General features: G+C 38.5%; 1 protein-coding gene across 1 annotated transcript; it reads right to left on the bottom strand.

Moving 5' to 3' along the window:
• Positions 1-2485: 2485 nt before the first annotated feature.
• On the bottom strand, positions 2486-12995 carry RIOK3 (RIO kinase 3). The gene is made up of 13 exons (XM_033075191.2): positions 12885-12995; positions 12046-12167; positions 11078-11223; positions 10847-10951; positions 10183-10292; positions 9324-9467; positions 8298-8425; positions 7239-7424; positions 6604-6763; positions 5487-5567; positions 5309-5398; positions 4900-5007; positions 2486-3815 (listed from the first exon to the last, which is right to left on the bottom strand). Exons 1-13 carry the CDS (start codon positions 12948-12950, stop codon positions 3714-3716), a joined length of 1548 nt encoding a protein of 515 aa, XP_032931082.1. The 5' UTR covers positions 12951-12995; the 3' UTR covers positions 2486-3713.

The raw sequence follows: 12995 nt of genomic DNA, 5'->3' as shown, positions 1-12995 counted from the left end.
GAGCCCCGCTCCCGGCGGCCGCTTCCTGTTTACACTCCCCTCGCGCGTGACGCGGCCGCTCCCGCCTTAAAGGCGCCGCGGCCCGGGAGCGGCGCCGGGACAGCTGGAGCGGGGCTGTGGGGACAGGCCGGGAGCAGGGATGGGCCCGGCAGCTCTCGACACCAGCGTGTGAAAGGTGACAGAGAGCTTAGCAAAAACCTGCTTCAGCAAAGGCGTGAATGCTGGCGAGGCGGTATAAAAGGAAACGCGTGGAATGAGCATGGAGTTACAATGCGGGGCCACATCGCAAATGCTTAGGAGCGCACACATTGGAGGAGGGAAATAAAGGAATTAAGGTGCCAGGGTAAGCTCTGGCTCTAACCAGTGTCGCTTATCAGGGCACTGCTCTAGCTGGGAGGATTTATTCTGTTTTAAAAGCAAAGCTATGGACTTCAAAATGCAAGCAAAAACCCTGTCTTTCTTAACCGAGCGTGGAGGCCACAGCAGCAGGATGGCCCAACCTTTTACAGCGATTTTAAAACCAACCAACCAACAACAAACCCAAAACTTTATGTAGAATCAAAAAGGAAAGAACTGCTTGCGAGATCTGCCTTTATTTGTCCACAATTCGTGCATCATCATTGTCACTATTGATCCTGCTCCTCGGCAGGAAACTGCTTTTTCGTGGCTTGATGTAAAGTAGTTCAGAAAAAATATTAACAAAGCATTATTGAAGTGAAAATCTGGTTTGGTCCTCAGCCTTAATGGTGAGCATATATTTTACTTTGGACAACAAAACAGCAATGGGATTTTTTTTTTTGTTTGGGGTTTTGTTTTGGTTTGGTTTTTTTGGTTTTTTGGTTTTTTTTTGTTGATGCACTGGCTACTGCCTTAGCTCACTAGCTGTAAGTCTTACATTATGATCTAGAAATTGTGTGAGAATATAAATTTTGTATTTGTTTATTGGTTTAGCAAGGAAAATTTAAAGGGGGAGGGAATACTTAGACCATAACAATTTTAAAAACTTCAGATTAAAATGGCAGCACAGTTTAGTATGGGAGAAATAGAAATTTGAGTATCCGATACTAACACAGCAAACTATCGGATGACTTGAAATCGAGTTAGCCCACCTGCACTAATTTCACATCAGACTGGAGATACTGAAGTCACAACTAAGAATTACAACAAGTTCTTTGTTCTGCAGAACCCTCCTGCACCATCAAACAATTCTGTTAACGGGAGATGACAAGTATATCCTAAGCGTTTAAATTACCGTAAAGTTTATAATTTTTTACAAGGTATCAAAATTTATTACTTGTTAGCCAGTTTAGTTAATCTAGGGTGAATTTTAAGAAATTCTACTGACATTTACCCTTCTCCTACTTCTCTAAAAAACAGCATGGACTTCCTGCAACTGCAATCGAAACTGAGGTATCTTTGAGGGGAAATCAGCAGATGAGTAAATAAAACACACAACTTGAAATTCGTCGTTAGTTTTGAAATTAAGATTTATTTCTAAGATTCTATTTGCCCAATTATAATCCTGGAACATTTTATTTCAAAGGAGTCCAGGAAAATGCTTCTTTTTAGCAAATTCTTGGTTTTAATTACAAACAGGCCCAGATGTCTTAAAATCTCAAAGCAAATTCCTGAGCCAGTTTTACTGCAGGAAGTAAGAATGTATTAATATACAAAATATATTGCATGGTATATAATATATATTTGGGCCCGGTAGCTTTAAATTAGACTCAAGGAAAATTGGTTCATTTATTTGGAGCTTGTTTGGGTTTTTTAAGCCTGTGCTAGATAGATTTTAGCAAGAAATTAAAAATTACAGTAACAACTGAGGTTTTGGTCCAAGCACAGAGATACAAGCAGGGGCCTATTTCAAATAGTAGCTCAAAGAACACCCTCCTCCCATTTCCTGTTATTTCTGCCTTCTTGCTCTGACTTGATGCAAATAGCTGTAGCAATCAGAATCTACAAGAACCTTTTAGGGTATGATCAACTGTTCTGAGATTTTTCTCCCCGTAGGAAATGTTAAGAATATTAAAACTAGTTATAAGGCAAAAATAGGACTATCCTGTTTTTTTAAAAAATGCCTTCTCCTCTGAAGGAGAGCTGGGTATCTTTGACAGCAGCTTGTAATCTTCCTGGAGAGGTTAGCACTTCCCTTGCAGTACCTCATCTGTTCTTTCCCTGATACCATTATTTTGGGAAACTGTTTCACTGAGAAATTTATTTCAAAAGTAAGGGGTAAATGCAAGATACTTATCTGATTTAGAAAAAGGAAGGATCCTCTTCCTTTTTCTAGGAATGAAACTAGCAAAACTAAGTGTTGGGATGAAACTGGCAAAACCAAGGTTGTTTACTGTTTGTGTAGTACCCACCCAAACAGTCATTTTTATATTGTTGTAAGGAATTAGTGTAGTCCTACCCTAAGACTGCTCTAGTGAAGCACCAATGATCAATGAAGGCCTCTGTGATGCAAAGAACCATGCAAGCATACCACCACAAGATCTTAAATTTTTACTTCACCACCAGTTTTCCAACAAAAAGAGATTAAAAAGTCACTTTCACAGCACACTGTGAGAAAGTCACATGTAGCATCACTATATTCTGCTTCATAAAGAGCAGCATCAGAAACTAGAAACCAGTTAAAAAGAAGTTGGTAAGAATTCCTTAATTCCAAACTATCCCACCACATCAGTTTATCTTTAAATGTGTTTTATGGAGAGAGAGAGCAGTAGATTTTTATAAGTAGTTAAAAAAAAAAAAGGACCAACATTAAGAATAAATAGACTGTGAAAACCAGTATCAGTCATCATTATTTCTAAACAAAGCTTTTTTTTTCTTCCAGGTGCAAAAAGAACACTCAGATTTGTCTATGATTATGTTTAGGGCAAGAACATTTGATGCTCCCAACCAATATTCTAGGTAGAGACAGGACTATTATAGTTTTATATTTGGCTTGCACCAAGTTCTTGGAACCATTTTGTATTAAGAGTGAAGCTACCTGAATTGGCTCTTTTATTATACATCCTTGACTCAGGATTTCCTGGCATGTCACCAAGGAAGTCCTCTGCTGGTTGGATCCAAATCCGTTTCCCATGTAATACCCAACAGTATTTACAGAGATAAGTAGAGCCACATTCCCTGTACTTCAAATGAAAAAGTCCAGATTTTTATATTTATAAATACATTACTTTGTAAATGAACATTTTCATATGATTGCAGTGCACACTTTGCCTTTTCATTTTGCCTTTGGTGGAGATGGATGAAAGACATTGTGTCCATACACAATGTTTAATTAGTTTTTCAGGCTGCATTAGGGGAAAAAAAGGACTTTTCTAATGTGCTTTCCCAATAAATAACTGGGAAAACATAGATGATTTTTAGATTTTTTTTTTTAAACTAAAAGACATGTAAGCTCTGAACCATGCAAAATATGACCATCTGAGCTACATTAGTCTAATGTAATGGGCAATTGGTGAAGCTGTCAATCTGTTCAAAGTGGTAGTGACAGTCCATTCTCACAGTGCCAGCCTGATGTGTGGGACAAGTTAAAAAAAAAGCAAACCACTGAGGCATCACCATATGCTTGCTGTGTTTTCCATATTGGTATTCCCAGCCAACCTCTCTCTTGACATTGGCAGTTGACATTTATCACTGCACCAACATAGTCAGAAGCAGTAAATCTGTGTTTTGTCTCATCAGCAGCTACAAACTCAGTGCTATTCATCATATATAGGTGGATCTCCATCACTGGAAAACGTGGACAGTTTCTTTCCATGATTCTGCACGTGATCTTCATTCATCTTCTCCAAAGCTTCAATCTGGAGAGCCAAAAATAAAACTGTGCTGAAATCATAAAACCATGCCAGCAGCAGAACGCTTCTGAACAGCATTAAAAGGTAGCTTTTGAGGTCAGAGCAGTAGGTAAAACGTTGCTGTTTCAAAGATGCAGTCACATGTAACAGCTCAAACACAGCCAGGTACACCTTGAAACATCTGTTCTCAAGTTACTAAAATGCACTCCTTTACAGTTTGAAGCTATGTAACTAAAATGCACTATTTGCAGGGAAGACTGGATGATTTCTTAAGATTTCAGATGTATTCCTTAAAGTACAGAAGTGTGCCTTTCTCCAGTGACTCAGAGATCGTGGAACTGTGACACTGTTCCCTTTATCTCTTTCTTACTTTGATCACCTGCCCCAGGAGCCACCTAATTTCCAGCTCCCACCTACTCCATGCTGGACTAGCACAAACCTGCGATGTTATTAGTAATTAGGGACAGTAGAATTGCCACATTGCCCTTAATTTAATTAGAAAATATGGAACATTTGACAACTTGTTTTTTTAAAATCTGGTATCAGGACACAGGCCTTGAGGGGTTACAGCCAAAGGTTGAAAATTAAAAGCCAACAGTGGCCAAAGATTCCTAAGTAGATATTTACATTAGCATGATTTAAAACTTCAAAATTAAAAATGCCTAAACTTTAAATTCAAATAAATTAATAACTAAACTATGAAAAATAAGCAGTAGAATAATTATTTTTAACCCAACTTTCCTTTTGCTGTACAACCTTTAATGTATGTAAGGCAAGACAAGAGCTTTTAAATTAAAACAAATCACTAGATTTGCCTTAATGCTGAAATGAAGCAACTATATTCAACATGAAGTCTTTTCTGCTTGGGAGCAGGGGGATCAGGAAAGGGAGTGGAGAGGTCTGTCAATCTGAGTTTCTGTAATGTACAGTACCTGTACTAGGTTGAAATACTCAAGGTTTAAAAAGAGATGCAGAATGACTGCTGAAATTTTGCTCACACCAAACACACAAACTAAATATGGAAAGCTAAGGTATTATAATAGCTACCATTGCTAATGAAATAAAAACTGTTAGACATGGAAAGTTGTACCTCTGCTTGGAAGTCTACTTCATTGTCAGCTGTAATATTTAAACCTGAGACAGCGTTGAAGAGTTCACGCTCATTAAGTGCTTCTGCCACGCCTCCTTTCTGGAAGAACTAGTCAATATAAAGAGCACACATTAAACACTTTTCTACAGAGAACAAAATATTCCTTTGACTTTCCCCAGTTACTACATTTACTCAAGATTACTCTTTTTTTTTGGTTGACCCACAGATAAATATAACTGAAAGAAATTTTAAGTTCTGGTGGTATAATTTTACTTTTCCACATTTTTTTTCATTTTCAGAGAAGGACATTATCAGCATGGAAAATATGCAAGAGTAATCTTCATACATCTAAGATGTCTTGTATCTTAGAAAACATACAGCATAACAGAAGATTGTCAGGAGGTCTTACCTGTGAAACATTCTTACAGTCTCTGAACAAAAACTCAAGTCCATGAGGATGGGTTGGCTCCACAGACTGACTGACATCAATGAGCCAGACCTGTAGTCACAGAGAAATAGCAATTCACTTTGTATTAGTATTTTGCAGTAGATGAAACCTTTTTCTCCCAAATTAAGAACAAACTCACCTTCCCATCATGCCAAAGCATGTTGTATTCACTCAGATCTGCATGGACCAGGTTGCATTCCCTATACAGCTGCTGCATCATCTGCAAGGAACCAAATTAATTAAGGAAGTATCCTATACTCCAAATTAATATTGCTAGCATGAGCATAAAACAAAAAAAAACAAAACAAGCCAAAACGACCCCACCTTTCCCTAAACACCCAGATAATTTACATAATTTTTACCCAAGTCTTCAATACACTTCTATCCAGTGAATTGCAGTTTTGGCAAACTGTCAGCAAACTAAGCTTTTATCACTGAGCTTAGCTTTGGCAAAGTCAGAAGAGCCACTCTGGTAAACTCAAGCCAGCTGTGCCAAGCAGTCCAAGTGCAGGAGACAGATAAGCATGTTCTCTAAATACATGTCATTTTCACTTCTATCACATGGGAAGGAAGTTTCACAGTTATGGAGACTGAATCCTAACCAGCACACAAATTCACTTAAAACACACTGTGGTGCTCACTGGTCTCATTCATTTGAGACCGAGACCACTCCTGTTACTAAGCTGTGGGGCTGGCTGCCTGTGGGTTTTTTTAGTATCTATAATGTAATAGTGAGTGGACAGTTAGCAGGCGTGCTTGAACCAAGCCGGTAACAGGAAATTAAAGCATCACCATGCAATATTCTAATTAATTTTCCAGTTTCTAGAAAAATCTAAGGTTTACTGAAAAGGGGGCAGACGATCCACTGGAGAGTGCTTAAGCATTGTAAATTAAGTGTCTGGTAAGCCCAGAAAGACTTCAGAAAATCTTCTAAACCACATACTGCTTCTATAAAAAGAGGACTACTTGCTCACAATTCCTCTGCTATGCATCTGCTGCTAAACATCTGTTTGTCATCAAATTCCAGTATGTTTTCCACTCAGATTAACTTTAAATTTAATTCTAGTTTTTTCAGTGCATAATTTCTTATTGATTCTAAGTCACACATTAAACAACAGCAAAATAAGACTTTGGACTTCGTATCTTAAAGGTTATGTAAGCATCTAAAAAGTAAATAAGTGCTCTTTTATCCTTACAGTTATTCCCTTAAAAGAAAACACAACCCAGAATTGGAGGAGAAATCAGCATCATCTTACATTAAGAATCTGATAGTAGGCCTTTTTCATATCTTCACTACTAAGTGTTACATCCTTTAGTTTAGGTGCTGGGATTTGATCCTGGCCAATGAAAGACATAACCAAGACATGTTTCTTAAGGATAACCACTTGAGGGCAAGGAATTCCTGCATTTTGCATTCTGTGGATCAGAAAAATAGATACTGTTTAAGAAAAACAGAACAAAAGCTTCAAAGTCCCCAAAGTTCTAGTTCCCACGATCTCATTTGCAATCTGAGAGCTGTGTCAGAAACTTGATCCAGAGTAAACAAAGTATTTGAGAGAATTATTATATATAATTATATATATTGCATAGTATTTTACACAGGAAAATTCATATTCTGAAGTTATAAATTAATCTAAAAATGGTCATTGAATACTAACCACTTTTACAATTAGAACCAATTAACTTAATGAGCCTGTAAATTATGCTACAAAATCACAGAAGATACTGACAGCTTATTAAACTGTTTTTTACAGAGGCTAATTCAATCTGTTCCAGGTTGTATATTATTTTGGCCTAAAAGTCAAATACCCAGACACTGAATATCTTCCTTAAACAGGGAATAGGAAACTGACAGGCATTTGGCAGCTACACTTCCTTTTTCTTTCTTTACCTTGTCAAGTTATGCATTTCTTTCTCAGCCCACATACGAATAATTTTTCGTGGATTCAATTTACTGAAGCGGTCTTTAAATCTGTAGTCATCCTTAATGTATTTGTCACGGTTCTTGAATTCATTAAGAGTTGTTTTAAACACTTTGATGGCACATTCTGGAGGAATAACTTTATCTTCAGTTGCACTGCTCATAAAAAAGATAAATACATAACAAAGTTAACTATTCACATACAAGCAAATGCACAGGTTTGGGTTTTCACACATTGCAACATACAGCAATTTTTCATATAAGAGAGGACCTAATTTTCTATCACATTTAGAAGCCAATGTTTAAACTTATAACAATTATATGATTAAACTCATATCAATGTTTGGGTTTTGGCATTTTGATTGTAAGTTGCTCATCAAATAGGTTACCTTTCCTGATTTGTTAAGGCACATCTTCTCTCCCCAACTCCAACTTTCTCTCTTGACATCTCTAAATACATTATCTGTATTTGAGTTTTATTAGTTCTTTCTCAAACATCACTGGTTTAAAGTCAGTTAAACACAACACAATCACCATAATCCTTCCAGTAGAGCAGGAAGGGTTCAAGAAGTGAGCAGCATCCTAACACTATTCTCAAGATAACCTGAAAGTAACAAACAGCACCTCCACTGAGCTGGAAATATAGAGCTGCTAACAGAGCAATCTCTATGGAAAGACAACCTTCACGTAGACCAAGATCCTCAAGATAGCGCTGTGCGCTGGGGCAGGTCAGTGGAAAGATTGTCTCAAAAATCTCAATATTTTTTATAAAAGGAGTACATATTTTTCCACAGAAAGGCACGGTGGATTTGTCCCCATTCATTAATATCCTTCAAGAAGGAAAGGGAGGATTTTTTACTTTATGGTTGGTATCATTTGGTTTTCAGATTATTATAGGCATATACATGAATACAGCCTTTAAGTCTCAGAAATAAAAAGGGTGCAGATGTTTAAATATTTTTGTGTTTTCTGCTTTTTAAGTCATCTCTTGTACTTAAAGCTATCATCAGTAACAAAAAATATACTCACTTTCCTCCATAGGCATGAAAAACAACAGATTCTTTTCCTGTGCTGATGCAGCCTGTGATGGTCTCCAGCATCCCAGAATTGACCATCTTGTACAGAAGTAAACGTGTTTTAGGATCCACTGCTTTCTCCTACAAGAGATTAATAGAATGAATACACAAGACATGAACACTCAATTCAACAAAGCAATTCTTTGCTTTACCATGAATTTAAAATATTTATATACTAGAAGAATTCAACTAAGTGGAAAGAATAATGTATTAACAGAATTTCTCTCAACTGACAGAAGGGAGAAAAAAAAGCCAAACCAAAATAAACATCTGAAGCAAAGCAAATCTGCTCCAGGATTGATTTAATGGTTTAATACTCTTAGGCTCCCATCAGCTATGCAGCACATAAAGTATTTTACTAATTGCACAATATATCACAATATATACTGTGGCTCAACAGCACTTTCTAGAGTGTTTTCAAGAAGCCTTTAGAAATCATGAATCACAATATCCCAAGTATTATATTTCTTTGACATAAGTAACCACAAAGCAAAGTGAAACACACAAATTTGAAGAAGTCCACATCAGGAATTACCAGAGGCCCTACTCACCCATAGAGTATATAAAGTAAATTGCTAAATTACTAGGTCAGTTGGTCACCTCATCTTCCTGAAACTTGTTATGAAAATAGACATTTGGAGCCATATGGTTCAACAGAAGAGGATTAGTCCTCTGGATGTTTCTATAAATAACTTTCAGGCAGTTTATTAATCGTAGGTGATTAAGAGACAAGTTTAGATGGACAAAGAGAGAAAAAACAGTAGCTGCTTGCTCTTACTTTGACATGGCTCTCACAGTAATGTAGCTCAAACAAAGCCTTTTTCTAGTAGGAGCTGGCTGATATAATTTCCTTCAGCAACGTTAACATAATGTTGCTTAGCTGTTTTGCTAAAAATGGAATGTTGCAAGAAGTTACCCAGCAGTGTTTAGCTATTACACAAGATAAGGAGTAGATAGAGAGACTTTATTAAAAACATACAGCAGTGGAATGCTCCTTCTTCTCATGGAGCCTTGCACTTCGACGTTCCTCAGAGTATGCATGCTGCTTTAAGGCATTGAAGACTTGATTTGACAGCTTTAAGTCCATCCCAATTCCATCTCCAACTTGGAATTCAGGTGCAAACTACGAGCAGAAATAACAGGAATTTAAGCATTGTTACCAGCAGACACCAAAAGTTGACATAAACAGAAATTTCTCAGTCTGATTTGGAAAAACTCGGGATAGATTTGGACCTATGTGAAACCCACTTTGTGCAATATTGTCACTTGTTAAAAATCACACTACTTTAAACTCAGAACTCAAAGTTCTGCCCAAATTGATAGGAGATTACCTAACATCCTGCAAAAATAGCATTTGCAGCATTTCCTTACTTACAGAAGTTGCACCAGTTACCTTAAAGAAAATGAAGGGTATGTACTACAGATAAACAGACTGAAAAGGTGCAAGTCAAACAATTAACTGAAAATTAGTTACTTGGCTTATCAGACAAATTTAATTAGAAGAAAGATTACACAACATCTATGCTTTTCAAAAATAGTTTTAGTGTTTTATTTGCTTATTTGCAAAACTTGTTGATAGTTTTGTTTTGCCAAAAAAGTTTAGTGCAAATTCTTGAATTGCTCAATAACAAACTATTATTAAACAGAAACCCCACAAAATTCAAACTGCCAATGTGAATAACCAATAAAGCAAAGACTGCATTGCTTTCATCCAAAAGGGAAAAAAATAAAAGTCAGCACCCTACCCAGCAGCACTGGTGGACAAGCATTAGTTCTTTGGCTGAATTGCAGCATTCCAGTTTTACACACAAAATAAGTTTCCTAAAGTTTTCACTTACATTTTCCATGCGAGCAGTGTTTTTTCTTCCACATACCACTTCATCATGTTTTGTAGTAATATCTTTTCCTTTCCCTATGAAACCCCTTCTTGGTGTAGTAGTAGGTTTATCTGCCAGCAGTGAGAAAAATAAACTGAACTTTACATCTGAACAAACATAACCAATGCTCATAGAAGTCCCACAATATCCACAAAAGAATATAATTTTATTTATAAGCCAAAATAAATTACTTCAATTGTACTATCTTAATACAGTCTTCTCTTATCCTAAGCATGACAGTTTCTTTGGCCACGTTACAACTTACTTCTCTGTCTTCTCTGGACTGTCAGGCACATTTCTGGCATGCTACAACAGGAGTATTCAATATCATGTGCAGATGATATGTAACCATATCATCCAAACATAGACAACAGATAAAGCACATCCCACGATACTTCCCATGTACACTGGCTATTTTGCTAGATTCAGCCACTGAAGCCAATGTACTGGCAAACAAAAGCCTGAAGTTACCCACCCAACCTCCTGCTGACACCTCCCATTGAGGTGACCTGATTTAAAACGTAGCTGGTGTCTCTCCTTACATTAAAACAAGACCTAATTTCACTCTGTCATATTCTCAGGTCTACTGGCTGAAGAAATTGTATTGTTTAAAGTTGCAACATACCTGCTCTGTATGGATCATGACGGGTATCCTGCCAATCAACCTCATCCTCTGAGCTGTCACTGTCATAGGGATGCACCTTCCGATAATTTTCAAAGGATATGGAGACTTGAGAAACAAACCAAATAAGTATGTCTGATTATCAGGGATTTGCTACTTCCTCACAGCTCTACCAATTTAAGCTAAGCACCAAGAATAGCTCCAAAGCAAAAATATTCCTTCTGATGAAGGTACCTTTGCTATCTCCATTGATCTTCTTCTCCTCACGCCGAAGCTGTGCATCATATTCCCTGTCAAATTCCATCTGCAGCATCTGAGCTAGCATTAGATCACTTGAAGTATCAATATTTTCTCCTGTAATAAATGGTCCTTCAGCAGCACTACATAAGATGAAAACAGGAATTTTTAAAAAATTAAGCACAGCAATCTAAGCAGAAACATTGTTTTATACCACTTTCCCACTCTATACAGCAGACTTCATGCAGAGCTGCACAGAAAGGAATGGATCTCAGCTCTCTGCCTCCTCTCCAAGCCAACAGTAAATATTAATAGATCATGACTTCATTTCTCTTTACCACTAATTTACAGTGCAAATTTTACTTAAACTTTTGCTTGTTTACCATTCTGCAAGAAGCATTAAGTGCTATTTTTAAGATGTCCTTCAGGAAAAAGAAAAAACAAGGCATACAGGGGTATGCATGTGTATACTTCATATTTATATGTTTAAAACATCCCATATAGTGTTTCTTTGTTCTGCATTGCAGGAAAGATAGTAATATTTGTACAATTTTAGAACTAGTAAGCTCTTGGCCTTTGTTTAGAGCTTTCGTGGGAGGATACAGGTGATATACCTGATAGTTCTTAAAATAATGTTTAACACGGTTGACAAGAGTTCCTAAAAGGGTAGAAAACAAAACATTTCTGACATTTCTCTAAATTTATCTTACAGACTGTGTTAACACCCCCAGAAAACCCAAAGAAAACACCAATAAGGAAGGAAGAGCAACAGAGAAGAAAATCCAAGGAAGACTTTTAGCTGGGGAAGCCATCTTTACTGAAGAAGATCTGAAGAGGCAGAGTTAGGGACAACAGGCAAATCATTTACTATATTGCTGTGCTCTGAGCTCATGGTAAGAAAATGCACAAGAGAGAGAAGATGGCATCACAACTATGGAGATCACTAATCCAGGACTTAAACTTACGCAACCACTTCAGGAAAAGCAGCATTTTCTTCTTCCAGCTGCAATTCTTTTGCCAGCTGTTCACTCATTACATCAGCAAGAGAACATGATATTGATGTTGTGCTAGGGGCTCCCCATGGACACTGTAAATAAACATTTTATTCAAGTCAGCAAGACTTGTGCAGTGGCAACACAATAATCAGGATAATTAGCTATCGCTCTCTCCAAAGTAAGCTCATGTAATCTTGTAAGGGCTCTTCTACAGATACTTGGGGAACTACTCAAAAAGTAATTTCATAAACTCAGTAGGGAGACATGGGGTTGAAAAACTGTCGATAGTCACTTAGTAACGAAGGGAAAAAAGTCAGTTTGTCAGTGTCGGAACCCTCTGGAAACAGGTGTAAAGCCTTCCCAGGAGGTTTGCATACAGACACACAACCTACGTAGGACTTCTCTCGGAATAAGCCAACAGCAATGGCTTACGCACAGCTTCCTGCCCCGCTTTCAGAGCCCTGGAAGATCAGCCACCGTAAACCAAGCGCTCAAAGCCTCGGAGAACACGCACACCCCGCTGGGGAGCGGCGAACCCAGGCGAGCTGGGACTCGCTGCCTGCCGCCGGGACAAGCGAGCGAGCTCGGCTCCAGCTCCCTCGGAGGGAAGCGATCCGTCATCAGGCTGTCACAACAGCTCTCGCCACCAAGACGATGATTGCCGGTAGCAGCAGACCACGCTCGGGTCGCCCTGCCGAGTGACCGTGACCCTGGTGGTGCTGTCAGCACCTCGCAGCGCCCGCCTCACGGCCTCGGTCCTTCTCCGCCCGCTCCCCCAGCTCCCCGGAGGGTGCCGGCACAGCGCTCACCTTGCTCTGCCAGGCGGGGCCCGGCCCGGCGTCGGGCGCGGCGGCGGCGACTCCCACCGAGTCCATCGGGCACGCAGGGACGGGCGGCGGCGGCGGCAGCGGGGTCTCTCC

Source organism: Catharus ustulatus, chromosome 1, assembly GCF_009819885.2.
Source record: "Catharus ustulatus isolate bCatUst1 chromosome 1, bCatUst1.pri.v2, whole genome shotgun sequence".
NCBI lineage: Eukaryota > Metazoa > Chordata > Aves > Passeriformes > Turdidae > Catharus > Catharus ustulatus.
Note: the sequence above shows the minus strand (reverse complement) of the source record. Positions and strands in the feature narration are given on the sequence as shown.